The following is a 23,192-nucleotide window of genomic DNA, read 5'->3' on the forward strand; positions in this document are numbered from 1 at the left end:
AAAAAATGATCCTCATTATTAGAGACATTGTACTCATTATTAGTAGATTTATGAATGTAGGACAGGATTATTTCACATTCATTTGACTGTACATGCCATGTACATGCCATGCATTGTTTTTTTTTCCACGGCTACACACGTAAGTCGATTCAGAAGCCGCTCGGCTCATCGTGCAAACGCGTCAAATCCTGTTTCATTTCCAGCTCCGTGTGAATCCAATTCATACTCAAATTGAGAGGCCAGCGGTGTTCCCCCCTCATTCAATGCAGTGAATTCCAGTTAGCGGGGTGGTCCAGCTTGAATGGTCTGCAGCGGTATTGTCGCGGGACGTGCCCTCGCAATTAGGGCCTTTAAACCTTTTTGAATTTCACCTCCGACGGGGCCGGAAGAAGACGTTCATGCCTTTGCCCGAATCCACCTCCCCCTATCACGATCCCCAGAGTCTCCTCTCTGAGGCCTGGCAGGAGCCACTGACCTCTCCTTTGTGACCGAATTAATCCGCCGGCCTGAGATAATGGCCCTGTCACAGCCACCGGCGGGAGGCGGCGGGGGAATTATCAGCCACACCAAAAGCGTGCCATTTCCAATCCCAGCGGCGGCGGCGGCGGCGGGCGCTTCGCCGGCAGAAATAGCGAGCAAGCATGCTTCTTCTCATTTGCCAGCGTGCATGGAATGAGAATGAAGATTTCAGCCGTCACAGGCAGCAGCAGCAGCTGACATGCACACCTTAGCTCTCGTTTTTTTTGGCACGGGAGACGTTTTTTATTTCTTCTAGAATCTGGAATCCAAATGTCTTGAGGAATTTTGTCTGTGTAAACAACACGAATGAATTAACTTGATGTGCATCGCACGTATAAAACATTGAATAGTCGAATGAGGAAAATGTTCCTTTTGGGCCGGTCTGCATATAGTCAGAGTGAGCCTGACTAGCCAGCTGAGACCAAATAATAGTCTCTGTTCAACAGGGAGAAGCTCCCAGCTGTGGATGAAACACAAGTGTTTATATCTTGTCCTTGGAGACGCCGGCGTTGCACATCTTTACTTTGCGTTGAACATTTGAGTCTGAACTGAAGGAACCGAGAGTTTCATGTTAGTGCAAGAGGGAAGAGAGCGGTGACAGGAGCTCCGATGAAGCATCGCGCTCCAGTCGCCTGCTCCTGACCCTCTGTCCCACAAAGATGAGTCTGAATTCAGTTGTCTCGCTCAGCGGGAACCTCCGGTCACCAGTTCAGACTCACTTGTAGTCTCTGGGGAGGAGGAAGCTATACATCACAGGAGGAAGTTGGTTTGCCCTATTTATGGAGCATCGGTGCATTGTTCTGTTTTATTCCACAAGGAGCTGCAACCTCCGATCATGCTATGATTAGCTACGTCATTTAGCGGTGTACTTTTGAGCTTTTGTTTGGTTTTGTAAGTCTGTCATTGTGAAACTTTTACATCTTGGCCAGGAAGCCCTTGTACAATGGCCTTGACATCACCCTGGAGAATTAAAAGTTAAATAAATAAAAAGTACAATCCAAAACCAAGCGCCGAGGGACCCTTGTGTCTCTAAATTGCAAAAAAAAACCTAATTAAACACCCAAGCTGTGCGTTGAGGTGGCTTTACTCCTACCCTCTCAGCTACTTATTATGTGAATGTACCAGTGTTGCCATAATGAGCAGTTGTTAAAAATGTTGAACCCAGTGCGAGCAACTGGTCTCCCACCCACAGTCACCACTGCACTGCATCCGGCCTCTCTGAACCACGCGCTGCTCGCTTACTGAGACAAGCTAACATTAGTGAACCGGAATCCTAATTATTGTGATTTGTGTTGCTCTAAAGACGTTCATAAATGGCTCTATTTCCAAACATCTGGCGGAGGAGAATGGCTGAACAAAGAAATGGATTACTTCTATTTTTATTCTGTGGGCTGCTTCTTTCTTGGAGAGCGGCGTCAACGGCAAACCTTTTTTTTCTTGCTTCATGTTTGAGTAAATCTGACGGGTGCAACGCCTACACGCCTTCACTGGAAGGCTCTTTCTGCTGACGGTAGCCCTCAGTACTTCTGGGTGTTTTCGTCATGACACTCATCCCCTCTTTGCATCTGGCTTTGGTTTTGATCGTATGGCCTGAAACTGCCATTTATCTTCAAAGATGGCAAAATAACGCGCTTCATTTTACAGGATTTGATACAATAAGCTCTTTTTCCATGGAGAAATAATGACTATTCATGTCTGTGAGTCCACACACACACACACACACACACACACACACACACACACACACACACACACTTTGTTGCTCATCTGTCTGCTTCTTACAAATGTTGGACCTTCCCTCTCCCACAAACCGACGAGACTTCCCTGCGCAATGCCTGGAAATCAGAAACTGCCTCCGAGGCCTTTAGGTTTTTATTACTGAATCACTCTTGGCCCAACTCAATCGAGTCACCTCCTCCCACAGAAGCAGGAAAAAAACAGCCTCCCATCACTTGTGTGCGTGCTTATGGAGGGCCGGTGCAGCAATCAGCTGAGCTCAGCGAGCCCGTCCACGAAATCAATATATTATGCTTGTTTGAACGGCAGGAAATTTTGAATTTGACCGGGACATCAGCCCACCGCTCGTCCGCCTCCATTGAGTCCATTCTCGCTCCGAAGAAAGAAACAGTTCTGCTGCACACTGTTATGACTATTTGCAGAGAAAATCCCAGAAACAGCTGAAGCCACGAGACTCTGACAGCCTGTAAACTTCATAACCAGCTGCCAATGTGTGCCCGCTTATGCCATAAATGGCGCGCCGCCGGACGAGATGCCACAACGACAGGGAAGTGTGATCAGCCCACAAAGTTGAAATCAAACCCCACAGTGAAGCGTGAATGCTGAGCGCCACTAAAGCAGCAGAGGTGGCCTCTTAATACTATACATATGTATATATATATTAAATGAGCTTGTCTGTATTCAGAGAAATGGCCGTCCATTTTAATTGGCTTTATTACCATAATCATTTGACAGGAACCTTTTCGTCTTGATGGATGACCTTATTATTAATACGTAGAAGAAACTGACACAATCCTTTGGAAACGGAGCCGCTCGGGCGACTCATTAACACCGTCAGCGCTGCTCCACTTGCTCTCCTCCATTCATGTTACAAGCTTTACACCTGATCAACACATCATTAGCAGTCAAGGCCGACATGCGGAACCGGGCGACTTGATGAAAAGACACCTTGATTTTGATTGCCACGGCATTGTTTCCGCATCGTCGTAAACGCCGTCCCTTGAAGATGAAAGTGGAATAACCGCAACGTAAATCGATGGAATCTCTTGGCTTACCGGCAGGTTCTTTTCCACTTGGTTTGAGTATTAAGAGAGAAAGGCTGATGGGGGGAGAATTGAAGTAAAACGTGGGGCGGCGTGAAGCAAATCATCCCGTCTGACTGACGGGCCTGGATTTATCGTCGCCCCAGACTTCCCTCAGCTGCTCGCCGATGCCGGCGTATGCAGAAAACCACACTCACTGATGTCGCCATATGCAGAAACAGGTTGCTGCCCGAGGACAGGGGGGGAACAGGAGGGATAAAAAGGGAGGAAATGGAGACTCGGCGAAAAGAGATAAGACAAAATAAAGACTAATAGATTAGACATAGGACTCAGAGGAAAAAGAAAGAATGGGAAACTAAAGGAGTGGTTGGACGTTTCTGCATAATTTCTATTGGGGCCATCGTTCTACTTTGGAATAAGGATGAGGACATTATCTCGCACCTATGTTTACGGGCCCCATTTTTGTCTTATGTTTCCATAAATATGAACACAATATCCGAGCAAATGGGATTTATTCTACCGCATTGTGGTGCTCCAGTTCGGAGCGACAATCTTGGAAAGAAATCATCTCCGGGACGGAGAATAAGGAAGACGGGGGATTACGAGACAATACCCGGGTCCTCTGGAGTCTATTTGTCTGAGCGCTGCTGTGGTTTATGAATATTTTTTGACATATTGTACTCTACTGGTGTGATTTTGCATGACCATGTGCCTGTGTGTGTGTGTGTGTGTGTGTGTGTGTGTGTGTGTGTGTGTGTGTGTGTGTGTGTGTTTGTGTGTGCACTCTGAGGTGTCAAGACTGAAAAGCAGGATTGGAACACCGGCCGCTAACCGCTCCTTCTTTCTATCACGGCCGATGATTGCATCGCCACTTTGAGCTGCGCTTTTTCTTTTTTTTCTTCCCCTTCTGGCAACCCGTGTGCCCTCTGACACCGCCTCAATTATCCCACCGGCTTTTCAACAGCTTTAGTGTTCAATTTGTCCTCCGGGAATATAGTCAGCTCCTCAGATGGACTTGAATTGATCAGATTGATTGTAAAATAAACACTTTGACTGTTTCACTCTACAACTTACCGTGATGCGTTGACATAAACACCAACAATACTGGTTTGGTAAGAGAGACCGAGATGAATCAACTGAGGCGAGTATCTAAGTTGATTAAAATGTGTCTTCAGTGCACCTTTTCATTTTCTCCACATGAAGGATTGTTCTACTTGAAAGATCAAATTTACATTTGTTTTTGTGTTTCCAATCCAATAGCGGCAGCAGGAGCTAATAACGGACTGCATTTTGCATTTTCATAATTACAAAAACTCCCTCTGCTTGTAATGATAACTTTGGTTTAGGGAGTCATGCAAAGGACATGTCGTGTTAACGCAGTACTTTAAGTAATAGGTACAAGGTCGTTCAATACTTTGAAGAAAAGTCACATTCTCACACATTGGTGGGACTTTGATGAACTTTCATTGAGTCATAATTTGAAATGTTCCCTACAGCTCGTTGTATTAATCTACTCAGCGGCCCCGAGGGCTGCCGGCATAATTGCTCCAATCTACACAAATGACAGAATAAAAAATACAAATGATCCATATCAAGCCTGCAAAGATGTTTCCAGTATTACTCGTGTTTCGGATAGTTTTTTTCTCTCCATCTGCAAAAGGAAACAGAAGCAAAACGTTCCCATCTATCCACCTGCAGGAAAATATCAAGTTGCCTTTTTCTCACTAATTAGCAAACAATTGAAGCCAAACATCTGTGTATCTGCATGTTGCCGTGCATGCGTGTGGACTTTCATGATATTCGTAGAGAGAGGTCCATCACGGCCACCGCAGCCTGGAGCACAAGAGGCTTAAGGAAGGAGACGTAAATCAGAGAGCAGTTGGTGAGCGAGAAGCAGAGATACAGAGGAGGTGGGAGATAATAGGTAGCTGTGGGTTGTGCCTGAGACTCCACACGTGGTCTGATGCTGTACGTCGGCACGATTGGATACGGTCGGCTGAGTAAAAGCAGTACTCTCCTCTTCGGCATGGAAACAGACAGATATATAGCACCGGCAAAAAACTCTCAGGTGCGCTCGCTTCGATGGAACGTAACTGATTCACTAGAGCTTCTTGTACTGTGCAAAGTCAAACATCCTGATACTGGAAGTCTTTCTACTCACTGATTCCTGTCTTTTTCCCGAATTTTGAATTATATTGTCAGTTGTTATGAAGCATAATTTACTCCTCACCTCCCTGAAAAGAAAAACATATTTCACTGAGTGTCTCTTCTTCTCACTCCGGTTAAAAAATACAATGCACTCCATTTCCCAGCATGCAGTGCTCCCTGTAAAAGCCTGATTGGGTTATTATGTTCGTTTGGAGTAGCTGTTATGGAAAGAAAAATGGAACTGGGATTCACGGACGGAAAAGAACACGTAATTGGACTACAGTGCAATGCTATCATAAGCAATAGTAATAATGCCAGCTTTTAATAAAGTGGAATGTTTCTCTTAACGAAGAAATCCCCGACATCTGCACTTTCCCTCCGTCCCTCACCTGAGCAGCGCTAAAGAATGCCGACTGTTTCCTGTGTTTTGAAGCGTACTTCTTACTGGGAACCATCTTTTTTTTCTACCTTCGCTTACAGCTTTTGAAGAAACGCATGAGACGCAGAGGTTTCGGGTGAATACAAAACGTAGTAATTAGTATTTTATCTCCTTGCTCCTTTGCTCTCGCTCTACCCACTCTTTTACTTCCCGCCTTTGTCTCTCTCTCTCTCTCTCTCTCTCTCTCTCTCTCTCTCTCTCTCTCTCTCTCTGTGTCTACGGTTCAAGGGAAGAATTCCCTTCAACTCCTCCACAAAATCACAGACAATTATAGCTGAGCATTTCTTTCGCCTGAGGGTCTATCTGCTTTGTGTGCTTAATACATTTTCACACACACACACACACACACACACACACACACACACACAAATACAATACACCCCCACACACTCTTACGTGTACAAACACGCACACAAGCACTCAAAGGCACGTTCACTGTGGAGCATTTTGTTTAGCCATGCCGTTTTATGGAGTACAGGATTATGGAATCACACTCTACCCTCCGTCAATCAAACATTGGATTCATCCCGCTGCTGAATCCAACGGTGCGTTTCCGTCTGCTCCAGATTTAGTCACACTGACTTAGCTGCTGGCAAGTAGCGCACGATGTTGCACGGGGTCCAGATGTCGCTGCCTCGTGTCATCGGGGTCCTCCTACGCCGTTGACCTCGATGACCTCCATTCGAGGAATAGAAGGATTTGGCTTTCGTTTTTTTTGGGCGGCTTTGGCAACTTCAAATGGTTGTAAAAGTTGAACCTCGTAATCCAAACGTGATGGGAGTAAGTTGCACCTGGCGGTTCCTTTCCTCACCTCCTCTCCTCATGTGTTAGTCCCTATCTCCTAAAGGTGCGAGCGGAGGAGGTGAGGAAGAGGACCACCTTGCTTCCCCATTTTAAAGTGAATACTATGAAACACGACGTGTGGAATTAGTCGCTCGTGATGTCACCGATATTTTTTTGAGGGCCGTTTTGAAGCCTTCTTTTTGGCTTTTTGGCCGCCGCCATCTTGGTTTCTGGAACCAGAAGTGACACGAGAAGGTGGAGCTATACGTATCCCGCTGAATACGATATTTTTAGGCTACCAAAATGTTACAATTAAGCAACACCGTGGTGAAGACATGTCAATCACAAGGTTGCCCCGCTCTAAAGCAACTCTCTGGTCAAAGTCCCTCCTCTTTCTATTTGAAACCACAATTGATGCTGGAATTATTATTATTATTATTATGCAAGTCTCACCGCAGGCAAGTCATGTATGGCATCGACCGCCTCGGACACGTTACAAATGGAAATTAATGGTTCCGTCTGTTGTCTGATTCTTCATGTCTCCAACCCTTCTCCGAGGAGCTAATAATTGGAGCTGATAATTGCTACTGGGCTCATAACATATTGATGCAGGCTCTGAAATAAGCAGGTGAACGCAGCTGAAAACATTCCATTTCTGAAAATGGATATAATTAGTATGTCTCTTTGTGTCCCCACCAGGCGAGACAGTGTTGAATAAACAAATTCTCCAATTTCTAATCCAGTCAGCATTCTCATTAAAATGCCAATGCATATCCGCTATGGGGATTGTTGTATATTTCCGCTTAAAAAGGCCTGAAGAACGATTATTTTTTCCAGGTTGAACTTAATTACAGTATGTTATCCACAACAATGACTCTGGCAGCACAGAAAAAAGAAGAAAAAAACAAGAGCTCAGGCCCCTTTTTCTTTTGCCTGCCGGGTTTTGTGAGGAACTTATTAAGCGATCAATCACATACAGCATGAACGGGCCGGGATCAATTAATAATTGAAAACCGTTAAACTACTTGAAGCGCTGATAGGAATCTGCCTTAAGTCAGAGGCAAGGCTGTGTGGAAGGGCATCGGGTTAAATAGACATGATTAATCAACTCCAGAGCAGTATTTGCATTCATTTGAAGCTCTACATGTGTATGCAGGGGGCAGCTGCAATGCATAGTGTGTTTACTCTCCCACAATGCAATGCACAAAGAACTACCCACTGATTGCAGATGGCGGTGAGGAGGCTTAAAGAACCCTTAAAGGGCAACTTCTGTATTCTTCAACCTTATTTTCTCATGTTTTTGTGTCTAAATATCTCATTTGGGCAACATCTTTTGAAAATGGTCAATATACTGTAAAAGTCAGGTTACAAGCCGCTCCTACCTCCAGTCAGTGTCCCCGCTTGTAGCAAGCTAGGAGCAGCGCAAGCTAGGAGCAGCGCAAGCTAGCACTGCTGCTAGCTCCCTGCTGCTGCTGCTATTGCCCCCATCCCCTCTGCCGAAGTTGGGTGTCGAGCCGGGGCTGGTCCCGCTACCTTCGGTGGTTGAGAGCTAGCGGAAAGCTAGCGGAAGTTAGCGCAGAACTAGCGGAGCGCTAGCAGGAGCGCTAGCTGGCTACAGAGGGGAGCTAACAGGGACACTGACCGAAGGTAGTAGCGGCTTGTAACCCAACTTTTACGGTACTTCCACTAAAATCTGACATTTTTCTTTACCTTTCACTGTCTGTTCACTCTGAGAAATATTTTGCCACTACTCTGGAGATCTTTTAGGGAACACTAAGCTTTACACCGACGACCCTCGCTGCATCACGCGACAACACACATAAAGCGAAAGGTTAAAAAATATGTTTTATTTCTCTGCAGGGTCTTTTTCCCCCCCAGAAGGTTGGCAGACACTTAAAACAACAATCTGAGCCTTTCGTGGCAACAACAAGCACGTTTAGTTTAGTTAGACGGCGAGGAGTTGCCCATCGCAGCCTAGAATAATTAAATAGTCCCCATTAGTCATGGAAAAATAAGGTCCAAGTTGAAAAAAGTGTAAAAAACATCTACATTTCTCCCAGTTAGCAGTTGTGGTCCAAAGTCACATTTAAATTGATGCAGAGGCTTGTCTCACTGTGGACTTCCATGCCATTTGATAGGAGGGAACACCTGTGGCTGTAAATGCATCGCCCTCTGCTCTTAAGTGTGATATATAGCAGTGGAGTTGCACAGCAAACATGATAGAACGCATTGATAAGGCGATCTTGTTTCGCCTCCTCAGACGCCGGTGGCAGTACCTCTCTACTGCCACCTATAGGCTACAAGGACATGTAGCCAGTGAGGATCCCAGTGTGACGCCGACGGCCCCCAAGCCGCAGATAATCATTTCATCATTTCCTCCATCATTGACAGGCACCCTGAGCTCTGCTATTGAGTTTCCATCGTTGTGGATAGAATTAGCATTCATTAGCGTGTTATGTAGCATGTGTGTGTGAATCTATGTGTGTGTGTGTAGCTGTAGTTTGATCCTAACTAGAGGAGTAACGAATGATGAGCGCGGGTATGACAGGCTCATCAAATATCTCTCCTCGCTCGGCGCTGCGCGGCGAAGGCTACCGCTGCGTCGAGAGGCTCCGGCCTAAAAATGACCCTCTCCCCGCTGAGTTGCCAATCATTGCTCATCACATTAGACGTGTAGACGCACTCTCTGCTCCGCCATGCAAACACCCCCACACCTCTTTGTCAGCACAGCTAATCTCCTGCTTCTCTTTCTCCCTTTTGGGAAATTCACGTTAGCTAAAATGAAGCCAGCTTACTACCTTTCAACGCGTCCAGCTGAGCCCCATGTTGCGTGTCTTCATACAGTAGTTGTGTCATTAAGGTGGATTGCTTCCAGCGACATTTCCAGTTAGCTTTTTTTCTTCTTTCTTTACTCCAGTGTGTTAGGCTCTCAAAAGAACCTTCATGACAAAATACAGGAAAACCGCAAGCAGTTATTTACCAATCTTTGCTATTTCTCAGCCTCTTAGCAGCCCTTCCCACTGTTGTTCACTGCACACGCTCATTGTGAAGAGCGACAACCGCAAATAGCATTACCTCCGGCTGAAAGGATCCCGTTCATTGTGAAACTGACTGACAAGCCTGTCACCAACAGACATGTGCCTAATAGAAGGTATCAAGCTAATCTGTCTCTTTGAAAGGAGAAATGGCTGAACAGGAACTTTGAAGTTTGGATAAAAATATAGAAATGGCTCTTTTCACCAGGGACCATCTTGCACCTGCAACAGCTGCAACTGTGGGTTATTTCTAAGAAGCTTCAGATTCATATTGAGGGATTTTTGCTCACTTCTTTTCATATAAATGCAATATATGGTGGCTTTGAGGGGGAAATGATCCTCAGATAGTTACAAAATACTGCCCAAAAAAAGGAAATGAGCCACAATTTCTCAATAAACTGAGACTTTTTGAAAGTGATTTTGTGTTATCAACAACTCATCCATTTCCTCTTGTTTCTCTCTTTCTGTCTTTCTCCATCCTTCTCTTCCTTCTCTATTACAGCTGCACTGCAGGTGTCCATATCCTTGAACAAAGTGGAGTTAAGTGTCGGAGAGTCCAAGTTCTTCATCTGCACAGGTACAACGGCCACACACTGTTTTTTATGTGGATGTAATGTGTGTGTGTGTGTGTGTGTGTGTGTCGGGGAGGCACCAGGGGGCCTTGCATCGCCGCCTCTGAAGCCCGTTTGTGGTTTGTCTGACAGTGAGCGCGACACAATCCGTGCTGTCCATATGGCGAGTGACTCTTTGACTCAATGGGCGCCGGCTCCACACCGGGACACCTCGGCCCTCCTCCTCATTGTCCCCTCAGAACTGTATATCAACACCCGGCTCCAACAGAGAACCTGCCGCCCGCTGCCAGCTGCTCCGTAGGGTGGCAGCACACTCTGGCAGCTCCGGCCCGCCTCCTGCCGGCTGCCTCTTCTCTCCTGCCAGCCCACTCAGCGTGGCGCTAACAGCCAAGGGAGTAGAGGCGCACCCCGGGAGGAGCATCGGCGGGGTGCGGAGGTCTAACGTGTGCTGAGGAGGACAGAATGGAGGGGGGGTATAAATGGAGTTGAATGGAACCAAGCTGGCAGGAAATGAAAGGCAAAGGTAGACGCTTTTATTGTGAAAGAGCTCAAGCGACAGAACTGAGAAGAAAGGGAAAGGCTTTGAGGCAAAAGAGTGTTGGAGGTGGGAGATAAATAGTTACCATCCAACATCGAAAGTGCGTGGGAGGAAGTGTAGTGTCTGTGTCGCTTTTTCTTTTGCCCTTTTCAGTTTTTTTGTTTTGTTACCACTGCCAACTGGAGTGGGCTAAAAAGCTAAAAAGCAGGGCACAACAGTCAGAGGCAAGAAAAATAAAATAAAGAATAGCCCAGTGAACCCAAAGTGAGGAAACAAATAGACTTTTAAAGTGACTTTTAGCTTTAAGCTGCTGGGTCCCGCTGTACGAATGTGGCCCACATGAATATGGATTGGAAGAACAAGAAAGGAACAGCAAGCACAGAAAGGCAATTATATTGTATGTTGATTCCTGGGTGCGTGCCGTTTGTGAGGAAGAGGCAGAACAGAGAGGTGAATGTGTTCTTGAGAGAAAAGAACCCGGGTGAAATCAATTCCCTTGTTCGATACAAATCTGTCTTGTTTCAAAAGTTTGCCAGGAAGAATTGGCAGCAGGGTTAAAATGATTGAACGGCTCATTTCTTCCAAGAGAGCGCACTTTTCTTGAAATTGCTTCAAACACGCTGTTTTAGGTCAAAACGCGGTCAAACCGCGTCGGTATGGAGTTGCTTTTTTCTTGTCTGCTCCAAAATATTTACTGATTTTAAACCCTTTCAACTGAAAAGGCCTTTTCTCGTTCATCTACACCCATCAATGAGTCAATATAAAACAATCCGGGTTGACGTTTGAGAGGGAAAAAGTCCGTTTTTGATTGGTTTACAAATGCAAGATAATAACTCAGCTTTAACTTGAGCTGTTGCTTATTTGGTCACTAGTATTTCAAATGTTTATCTGCTGAACAGATGTCTAGCCATCACACAGAGCTTCAGAGCAAGTATATATCATTTCATTTCAATGGTTTAATAGTTAGTTATATTAAATGATTTGTACAGCTTTTGCTGGAGACTAAATGTGTGTACAAATATTGTGAATTGATACACGTCAATGGAATAACCTCTAAATTATTTTTTTAAAGCCTTTTTATCTTCCGTCCTCAGAGCGACGGATGGCATCTATTCACGAGTTCTTGCTTTCAGGAGAATTTGCGACACGCGTCTCTTCAGCTGAATTTGCTTTTTATTCATTACCTCGCTGTACAGACGTTTTTTTTTTCCCACTCCTTCACAGTGAAACTAAAAAAGATGTTTTTGCAGCGCAGATTCTGAATTGAGGCTGTGGCATAAAGGAACAGCAGAAGGTGTATATGGGGTCGGGAAGAGAAAAGGAAAACAGTGAGTGAGAAACGGAGAGCAAGAAATGTGATGCTCTGAGCTGCAGAGATTGTCTTTAGAAAATAGTCGGCTCTAAGTGGTCTGCGAGAGAGAGAGAGAGAGAGAGAGAGAGAGAGAGAGAGAGAGAGAGAGAGACTGCATGTGTGCTGGTGTCACCTTGCACCTCGAGTGAATTAGTTTTCTTGGTTTGTTTGTTTCCATCATAGGAGTTGGAAAAGGTCAGAGGCGTCTCTATGGTAAATGCATGAATTGAGAGATACGAGTGTTTCTACACCAATGTTCCCAAACATTATTATGGCACTTGTTGTACAATAACATGTATTATGTTGTACAATCAAACGTCGTTACTTTTGCAAAGATGCATGTAGCATGTTTTTAATGGATGCAGGATGTTTTTGAATGCACATATATGTTCCAGTGGGTTGTTTTGTTGACATATAACCACACCTGGTCATATTATTAAAACATATAAACACATACAGATGCAAGAAACAACTGTGTCCAATATGCAAAATGCATTCCCTCATGTTTTAATGATGGTGGTAGAGTCTGCTGCAGAACTTGCTCTGCTCTTTTGTTGGACCGCTTTTATTATTATTCTTTTTACAGGTTTTCCATACGACTAGTCCATTAGATTTTGACGACCAAAGGTCAAGGTCACTACGACCTTACGTCCATCCCATTGTCGTGTAAATGATATTTCAGGAAACGTCTTGAGGGAATTCCTTCAAATTGTTTCCCAAACGCCCACTTTGACCAAGTCACTGTGACCTCACATCAAAATCATGTTTTTGAGCCATAACTGAAAAATTCACACAAATAGGATGAAATGATGGCGTGAGGACATTTCAGACAGACAACTTGGAGGTACTTTTGTTGTCTGTCTAAAGTCTCCAATTGGCGCTCATCTGGGTGGAGATTCAACATTATTCATGGCATTGTATTTCCTTCAAAACCAATATAAATACTACCAGGCTGCATTCAGTTTGAAATGCTCAATTAGACCTTTGTGAGGAAACAAACAAACCCCAGAGAGAGAACGGCTCCCCTGCCAGGGTTATATGAAGCTGAGCTCCTGGCGTGACAAATAAGGAGCTGGATAAACTGGTGTTTAGGTGTGTGTTTAACCTCCCCTAAGACCGTGGTGGCAGGAAGCCAGAGCAAGTGTTGGCTGCAACATTTAAAAAAAACAAAGGCGGCCTCGCTGGTCAAAGGAGATCCAACAGTCCCGACGCTTCCATGTGGTTTTCCCTTCAGATGCGGCTAACGAGCGCGGGGAGGAGGTCGCGGCCCTCGTCCCAGTACGCCCCCGACATTACAGAGCAGGCCGAGATGAATATGTAGCCGATCATTTTTGACATCATGTGTCAAATGTGTACATGCTGACCAGCGTGGTTCCTTTGCCTGCTCAGCTCTTGTTTCGGGCACCGCTATCTGCTTCCCCCGGAGACCTGAATCAATTACGACCACGGCTCCATGTGCCAGCCACCGCGGGGACGTGGGAGTGCTCGGGCTCGTGCTCGAGCTAATTCCGGCGCCAAGGGGCACGTCTAGTCAATAATCTGCCTGGTGCAGGAAGCTTAGATCGCTTCAATATTTCAGTTTCTTTATATTGCTCCCTCACTGCTGAGGAGGATCATAAACATTGTCAGAAAACACCTTCCAGACACAAAGCGCTGCTGCTTGCCGGCAAGTTTTTATTTCGATGTGCGGTTAAAAAAACCAAGCCGACACCGAGTGGAGCCGTCGCTTTTTTTCAAGCCGGCGATCAATCAGCGCGCTGCTGTTAAGACATTTTGGAAGCACCTCGAATGGAATCTTCATTGTCTTTCCACTCCACCGTCAGAGGAGTCCGTCATTGAGCGCTCGCTCCTGTCAAGAATCGGTAATAACTCCAAAGCTTATGCAGATTTGACAAAATGTCGTAAGAACGCACGCGGGGAGGCGGGACCGAGCGCGGGGAAGAAACAGGGCAGCGTGCTCCACACTCCTGTCTGCTCAGATCATCTGCGAAGCAAATGGCCTGTCAGCACTCCGGCGACATCATCTTCCAACATATTACGCTGTCTCCGCTGTCAACAGACTGTGAAAAAAAAAATGGCAAGGGGTGATAACGCTGTAATGCTAACAGGTATAAAGAGACGCCTGTAGCGATGCTCGACACTTATCTGTTCCTCACAAGTACCCACATACGGCTCTGGTGGGAAGCGGCGTGTGAAGGAAAAGCTTCTCCTGCGATAGGATTTCAGTCGCGCTCCGCGTGCGATTGCCTTCGTCGGAGTCGCTGGCGTCGAAAACATAACGAGCAAAAACATTGCTATCGCTGTTAGCATGCTGGGGTGATGGGTGGGAGACTGCTGGTTTTATCTGGAGGAGAGAGAAGAGGCAAATCAGCTCATCGCTTCCAATTAATGGATTTTCTTTTACATAACCGTGCATGCTGGATAAATATGTCTGACAACAAGACATCTAGGAAGCTCTTAAAATGAACCGTCGCACATCATCACTCCAGCTGAGCAGCAGGAGGTTAAACGCTTTGCTCAAGGGCATCTTGCTGATAGTTACTGAGGGGAATAGAGAGCATCTCTTGCCACTGGCTTTTCACGTTTTTTCCTAAACACAACAGGTTTGTCACAAACTTGCATTGCGTCTATTATCAGCTCTTTTCGTTTCCTCGTTTGACTCCAGCGAGCGGTCTCTCGGGTCCTGGACCAGCCTCTGTCCATCTCCTCTCCAAGGCTCTGGCTGATTGATGGGCCAAGTAATGGCCCTCCACACTGACACTTTTATTTGCAGTATTTACAGGCAAAGGGCACCTGCTGCTTGCAGATGTCCACATAATCTCCCACAGTAGCCTGCGGAGGAGTTCATGTTCCACCGGCTACATATGGGCGCCATTTTTTTTGATCAGGGTTGAAGTCGGCTTCATCAGGCCATCATTTCCTCCTGTGTTTAGTGGCTCTGTTTGTGTACGCGCGTAATCTTGGAAACGAGAATGGGATTTACAGCTTACATATGTCGCTATTCCTTTACAGATTTATAAATTATGTAAATCCAAGATTATGACTTAATCATATAATTTCAGGGCCATCTGTTCCCTCTGCAAGTTCCAACATGTACAACAACGTCGGATGGTCTTCGGCTGTTCAGCGGACCAAAGCGAGCAGCGACGCTATTGCATTGACATATAAAACCTTGAGCAGCTGTGTATGAATACAAAACATTGCCATCACATCAACCAATTATATGAATTATCGTATTGAACACCAACTCATTCAGATGAGCACGAGACGCACAAACAAGCAAACAAGGCTCCGAGCGTCCAATAAAACCAAAACTTCATGCAGAGAGATGCCAAGGTATTGTCACTCATGGGCAAAATGGTAGCGGGTTGAACTTATTGGACCAATTTATCGAATTTATAAAGCGGATGGAAGTCAACCAAAGGCAACCTTTCGCAAAGAACATGATCAACTCTCTTTAGGCATTTAAACGCTGTGAATAGATCTCAGCGGTGCATGGGAGTAACCCTGGAAACGTCTCTTTCTGCACGCAATCATCATAATCGCTTCATGTTCTCTCTTTCTCTGACTTTTTTTTCCCCCCAGCTATCGGCGAGCCGGTGAGGCTGGAGTGGTACAACCCCCAGGGCGAGCGCATCCTGGCCTCCAAGCGCATGGCGCTCCACACGGAGACGTCGCGATCCCGGCTCATCATCTACAACGCCATCATCGAGGACGCGGGCATCTACCGCTGCCAGGCCGCCGACGGCAGCGGCCACACCGAGGAGGCCTCGGTGGTGCTGGAGATCTACCGTAAGCTGGACGGATAATGTGCACTCGCTGACAGGTTCACCTGCAGACGCTCTGCGTTTTCCCCTCCCCGAGGAGAGTCGGACATGAAGGGAATAAAGCTCTCGCATTAGTGTTTGAACACAGCTGTAGCCATCCTATTCATATTCTCAGCCTCATGCCACAAGCTGGTGGAAACGTCAGCTGTATCTGTGTGCATGTGCATTTTCGGTCCACGCTGTACCTCTGACTTTGTGCGTGTGAGACCCGTTCTTGTGATTAAAGTGTAATGACAGCGAGTAATGCCATGGGACCCGGGTCCTGCCAGGCATAATGAGGGACGTGGCACCGAGGCTCACCCCGCCCTGCTGACCCGTCACTATTTCCTGGGGAAAACCTAATGTTACGAGGCGGCGGTGGCTCTGTGGTTACAGTGAGTGTCCCGCCGAAGCCTCCATCCTTCACGGCGAGCAGTGAATTAATCAACTTTTGTCCGGTTGCAGCGTCCTTGAGCAGGACGTCCAACTAAACCCCCCATCAGCTCGTTTGCAGGCTTTGAGCCACTATCAGGGACACTAAGATCACATCCTTCATATATTTTAAAGGCTGATTTACAGATAACTACCTAAATACAACAATTAAGTGTAAATGTCTAAAAAGTATTTTAAATTCAGACTTAAGACTTTCCATTTGGTGTCTTGCAGAAACTTTCTGACGAGTGTGACGTGGACTCATCTATCATTTATGTGTTCATTTACTCCACCAATGTGGTTGCACATATGAACTCACAGATTTTCACTGACAGTGACTGTAGGATTTGGCATCGAAAAATAGAAAAATGAAACATTGGCACTGTGAGAGAGAGAGAGAGAGAGAGAGAGAGAGAGAGAGAGAGAGAGAGAGATATGGATGCAGGGAGACTGAGATTGACGTATAATTTGCATACTTGCAAGTGGGCGGGACCCGCAGCCCGCCCACTTGCAAGATGTGTAGTTATTAATGCCTGTGTTTTATTTTCCAGTGGAACTTTACTCAGTGCTAGATATTATTTTCTATGTTCTATGCCAAAACGTACTGTCACTTAGCTCCATAGTGGTCAGCAATGGCCCCTCCTACAGATCAAGGAATCCCAGCACAGCCCAGTGGGCGTGGTCTTAGAGATTCTCAGGTGACGAGACGTCAAGCTGCACAACATTTTGTTGAAAAGTTTTAGTTTGTAAAATCCTAGAATCCTTGCCAGTGCCCCATTTAGATACAAAAACCTCCTGCACAGTAGCACAGTAACAACAAATGCATCAATGTTACAATGCATGCAAAAGACACACACACACACACACACACACACACACACACTCACACACAAAGATGACATAAAGAACCAAGTGAATTCTGAGACGTGAATAACCTAAATATTCAGATACACCGGGACTTTGATCAGGAGTTTTCCACCGACTTTAATTGGAGGAAACGTCAAGACATGGGGATTTGATTCCAGCAGACACACACACACACTTACACACACTGACACAGAGACACCCACACACACACCTCTGAATCATCACCTGCTGCGTGGTTGCCTTTTTCATCCTCTCCCGGTAAACCATTAGGGGAGACATCGCAGCCTCAATCACACCGGCCACCACTCAGCACCTCACCTCATTCCCCACGTAACCAGCTCCCTAAAACCATTGTTTCCATGGTAACAGGGCGTCACTCACTCGGGTTCCTCCTCCTCCCCCTCTCGGTATATAGATCGCATGAGCAGCATGCGGATGAAAGCCTGCCTGAAGCTCCAGCCTGCCGTTCTGCCAGCGCACAGCCGGAGCAGCCGATGCTCCTCGGGCCCGGCGAGCTACAACATGTTGAACACCAATATCACGACCTGAGGGGGAGAAAGTGTTGACATCCTCTCAGTGGCTGATGACACCTCCATGATGACCTGGTATAATCATGTTACATGGAGTGGGAGATCAGTTGGAGTCCAAAACTGGTGCCGGGGCTTTTGGTTAACTTCATACAAACACACTGAAGCGGATCGACCGCGGCTTTTCTGGAGCTTTTTGAAGCCGTAATGGAGTCACGGCTCTATGGATAGCGATGTCAGTCGGATGGCAGGTCCACCGCTTCGGTCCTGAAATATCTTTACAATGTTCGATGGATTGCCGTGAACTTGTGTCCCGACATTCAAGCTCCCGAGAGAATGCATCTCAGTGTATGAAGGATTTCCATGGAAGGACATCACCAGAGGTTGAGGCCTAAAGGCTCTGGTGATCCCCTGAGTTGCTGTGGTGCTACCATGTGGATCCCACTTGTGGTTTTCTGAGTAAAATGTCTCCAACCATTGGGTGGATCATCATGAAATCTGGATTTTCCCCTCAGGGTGAATCGTAATAACGTTGGTTAGGATTTAACTCTTCATCTAGCTCCATCACTCAGTCAAAATATTCAATTCAATTCAGTTTATTTTATATAGCCCAACATCACAAATACAAGTTTGCCTCGGAGGGCTTTACAATCTGTACACATGACATCCCTATCCCGGGACCTCACATCGGATCAGGAAAAACTCCCCCAATAAAGATCGTAAAAACCCTTTCACAGGGAAAAAAGGGGAAGAAACCTGAGGGAGAGCAACAGAGGAGGATCCCTCTCCCCGGATGGACAGAAGCAATAGATGTCATGTGGCCAGAATGAATAACGTAACAGAGTTACAGCACATTCAATGAATATGACAGAAATTATTCATATAATGAGTAGTAGGCATGGTCCATGATCCAGATAGCCACGATCCATTAAGCAGAAGGAGGTAGAGAGGAGGGGCATCAGCAGGGCCATGGCAGCTGGCAGGCCTGGTTCCAGGCCGGTTCCATCAGCAGGGCCATGGCAGTAGGCAGGACCGAAAATATCACTTTTTCTAATACTTTTGCTGTCTTAATACTTGCAAAAATGAAAGACACCATGTGTATAGTGTTGAGCAAATGTTGGCATCACTGCAGCCTCACAGAGCTGCTAGCGTGGCTGCCGACTCGTCCTCTAAGATAAAACTCTTGCCGGCCCACACAGAAGATGAAATTTTAAATAGCTTTTCCCTGAAAGTTCCCTGATAGCGAAATTCGGAAATTGCTTTGAATTAACTGCAGCAGTTTGGTGCCTTTTTGCAGCCACACAAGGTGACAGGAAGCTCATAATAAAAGTCAGCCAGTACAGTGCCGGAGCCAGCCTTTCATTTCCTCTCAGTTTATTCATGGACAAAGCAGTAACGCTGCAAAGCCCATTTTCCTCAACCAGCAAAATTGGCCAGTAAAGACAGGAACCAACCTGCCTCCCAGTTGAGCGAGGTCCAAGGAAATTGGCTCGTCAACATGTTGGACACTTATCCTCGCGGTGATGTGTAGGCGAGCGGCGAATGGCGAACGGCGAACCCTCCCGGAGTACTGAGTATATTTTCAATCCGCCAATGTCAAGTGTACAGTAGAGTGTTCCTCTGGAGAGGATGTTTCCCTTACTGATTCTCTTGTAGAGCAGTGTGACAACAAAAGGGAAAGGGAATGGATACAAGGGACATCAGAAGTGTTTAAACCGGAGCGAGAGAGGGATGGCGGGGGTGAGAGAGAGCGGTAGATGTGGGAAATAGAAGGGACACGAGAGGGAAATTGGTAAGAAAGAAAGGGTGAATGACAAAAACATGCAGCGGCATCCTTGAAGTTAATGAAGACGCCGCGATGCCGCGCACGTTCGCGGTGCGGAGGGTGCAGCCGAGGAGAGAAAGCTCATTTTGGGGAGCAGCCTGGCATAAATCACACAGCAAAATGCTAATGCAGAAGCCTCCGCTAACGGAAGGGACTGATAGGGGAGCTGATTTATTCACACCTTCGCAATACAGCACGCAGACGACGGCAGGTGGTTGCTAGCTAACGGCGCCAGCACATCAAAGACGGCTATCCGGAAAACGAGAGCGCGGGGTGGTTGGAGGGAGGATCAGGTGCTGTTTGTGCAGACGTGCTGGTCCAAGAACAGTGTCCCCATAAAAGCAATTTGTCAAAACACCAAATGTTTGTCAAGAGGGAGGACGCAGCTTCAAACCGCCACAGAGTGGAATCTATTATTGAAGCGTTCCCGAAAACCAAGAAAGAGTGAATCAAAGGCTGCCTGTGTTCTTGTCTAATTATGCAAACACAAGGGCTGCGGAATAGCTCAGCTCATTGATTTCTTCTTCTTCTTTTTTTTCTTTTTCTCGCCGTTGTTGTGATTGGCAGCAAGTGTAACAGCCACCCTTCTGTCTCCTGTTCTGTTTCATCTGAATCGCCTTATCTGCGTCCCAGAAAACAGTCAAAGCCGGATTTAGCTTTTGTTTTATTTGATTTTCGGGAGTGAATCCATCAGTCCATTTCCAAGGCACACATTGTTTCCCGTGTGCCCGTTTCCCCAAATACTTTACGCCTGGATTGCGAGGCATTAAGTCACATGACAGCTGCGCTTAATGTAGTTTTTGGCGATTAAACCTGCAAAGTTCTACGGAATGGCAGTTCGGATCGGTCCAGATGGAAATGTCTAGAAACTTTTGGATGGATTACCGTGGTACAGACATTCATGCCCCTGTGAGGATGAATTATTGCAATGTTGGTGATCCCTTTACTTTTCATTATCCAGTCAAAATGTTAATCTGTCTAAGACTTTGGTTTATCAACCAAAACCTGCAATATAATGATAACAACTAATGGCATTCCCATCAGCCTCATATGAATGTTGTGTTTAATTAGCAAATGTTAGCTTTTTAACACAGTGAGCTTGGTAAACATTACACCTGCTGAAGCTCGAACCAGTACGAAACAGTAAATACAGAGTAAAGTTATACTTTTAGGTGGAAAGGCACATATTCATATCGCACAAATACAAAAACCTTGAAGAAAACTACTGATTTATAAAGTCCAAGGGAACATTTATTTGCTTCTAATGCCATGCATGCCTTTACATAGAAGACATCCCAACACGTACACCTTCATCATCAATACAAAAATACTTGAAAAAAGGAAAATTGTAAGGAAATGTATAATAAAGGATCTTTTCCAAACCCCTAACCCCAGATTCTGTCTCTAAACCATCATCGTTCACAGGACGGCAGAAGCACAGCAGTTTTCTTTCTCCATATTTCCCTTTTGATGTTCAGACCTGCGATAAATTGCATCTGAAGGCTCGCAGAATGAAATGACATACAAAAAAAAGCCATCTCCATCTTGTTTGATCTCTTCTTAGAGAGGCTGACGTTTCGGGATGTTCAGTCGCCGCAGGAGTTCCGCCACGGCGAGACGGCGGAGGTGGTCTGCGACGTCATCAGCTCCCCGGTGCCCGTGGTGGTGTGGTACTACCAGGACAAAGAGATCACTGAGGAGCACCACAGTAAGTCTGCTCGACCTTCAGCGCGCTGCACTCGCTATCCTGCTCCTGATTTTTTTTTCTCTCGCTTTGTATGAAAGGTGATTACTGTAGTAGAGGGCGCTCAAAAGGCCAGATGTGATGAGGATAGATGATAGTAGCATGTTCAAGAGAAACATCTACAATTTATATTCTGGAATCAAATGTGATCAAATGGCATTCCGCCAGTAAAATAATACATTTCCACTTTCCTATCTAATAATTTCGACTTTCTATCTCATAATTCTGACTTTCTATCTCATAGTTCTGACTTTCTATCACATCATTTTGACTTTCTATCTCATAATTTTGATTTTCTATCTCATAATATTGCCTTTGTATCTCATAATTTCGATTTATTTCATAACTTTGACTTTCTATCTCGTTTTTTTTTCTCATCTTTCTTTTACTGGATTCCATAAATTTGATACTGTTTAAAAAATGTTTTATCTCTATTGTTAGCTGCTTTAAGGAAGGACATACAATGAGTAAATTAAAGGTACCCTGTGGAGTTTCAGAGCAATGTTTTCTTAGTATCCCGTGGTTTAGTGTTGTGGTAACGTGCCAAGAAATGGAGTGAAGAAGAAGCAGACTGTTAGTAAGCAAACATGAATATGAAATATGTAGGTTTTAAAGTCTTCGGAGAAAAAAAATAGCTTTGTAAATGTTTTATGAGGATGGAAATGCGTCGGGCTTGTTTATGGGGCCCTTAAGGATACAAAGAATGTGTTTTCAACACAACATTGTTTGTTTACTCCGCATGGTACCTTTAAAACAAAAGGCCTGAATGGGAACAATAGTTTAGAAAATGGATGGAAAGATGGAGTTTTTTTAGGGGGAATTAGATTTTGTAATTAGTTGATTTTAATGAAGTCATTGAAAACATATTTTTATAGCTTCTTAGTATGAGCGGCGGGGTCTGCAGGCTACTCTGCTAAAGTTCAAGTAGTTTTGTTTATTTCACTTCAGAGTTTCGTGTAGTTGTGTTTTTGCCTTTACCCGATGAAGCAGTTTCGCTTCGAGGGTTTAGTGTTTAAATCTTAATAAATAATAAGGTACAATATTGTTTATTCAGTTATGAATATTCATGTTATAGAGAAATAAAGTTAACGCTGCAAATCTAATTTACGGGTGTTTAAAGAATCACTTTTGTGATGATATATGTATAAAATGTTGCGTCATCAAACAGTAGATTATGAAGATAATAAAAGTTAAGTAAGCAGCGATCTCAAAAGAATTACATTTTGAATGCAAACCTGCCAAATGCACTTGATTATTAAGAAGAAAAATGCTCACGAGTCTCATTTGTCTCTCTGCATGAACAGAAGAGCCAACATGCAAAAAAAACACTGTTCTCTAGGAAAATGCTATTTCCCTCTTTTGTGTGGCTTCACAATAAGACAAGGATATCTAACGCTATAAATAGAAATCCCATCAGCCCTGGAGAAGGCGTATAACTTGGACAGAAACCATGTTAACAAGCGACTGAGAGAATGGATTATAGAGCGGTTGGACGGTGACATTCGGAGACGCCGCTTCCCGCGAGATGCGATGCAAAACCAGCCGCCTGCATCGCCTGAATAGAGCTATTCCTAGCAAATATAAACTCAAGCCTGCAATAATTCACAATCGTCTTGTCAATCATATTGGATCCAAAGATAAATCATTTTTAAAGCCCTTCCCCTTTAATCCCACACTTGTGCTAAAAAGGGGCCGCTAGAAGTGGAGAAGTACTCGGAGGACGGATTAACTGTCAGCAGTATTATTTTCTGAGAGAGGCAGGTGCAATAGTAGGAACCACTACACTGGGCTTCATTATTTCTTCGTCTCCTCCGCCCTGATTTACA

General features: G+C 45.3%; 1 protein-coding gene across 1 annotated transcript in view; it reads left to right on the forward strand.

The window, feature by feature from the left end:
- ncam2 (neural cell adhesion molecule 2) overlaps positions 1–23,192 on the forward strand; it is a gene marked incomplete at both ends in the record, with an annotated part of 216,418 nt that overhangs the window by 140,104 nt on the left and 53,122 nt on the right. The window contains 3 exons of the mRNA XM_079236580.1: positions 10,207–10,281; positions 15,751–15,957; positions 21,187–21,330. Coding sequence (XP_079092706.1) covers positions 10,207–10,281; positions 15,751–15,957; positions 21,187–21,330 — 426 coding nt within the window. The remainder of the gene's footprint in view (positions 1–10,206; positions 10,282–15,750; positions 15,958–21,186; positions 21,331–23,192) is intronic.

This window comes from Taurulus bubalis (assembly GCF_910589615.1).
Source record: "Taurulus bubalis genome assembly, chromosome: 21".
NCBI lineage: Eukaryota > Metazoa > Chordata > Actinopteri > Perciformes > Cottidae > Taurulus > Taurulus bubalis.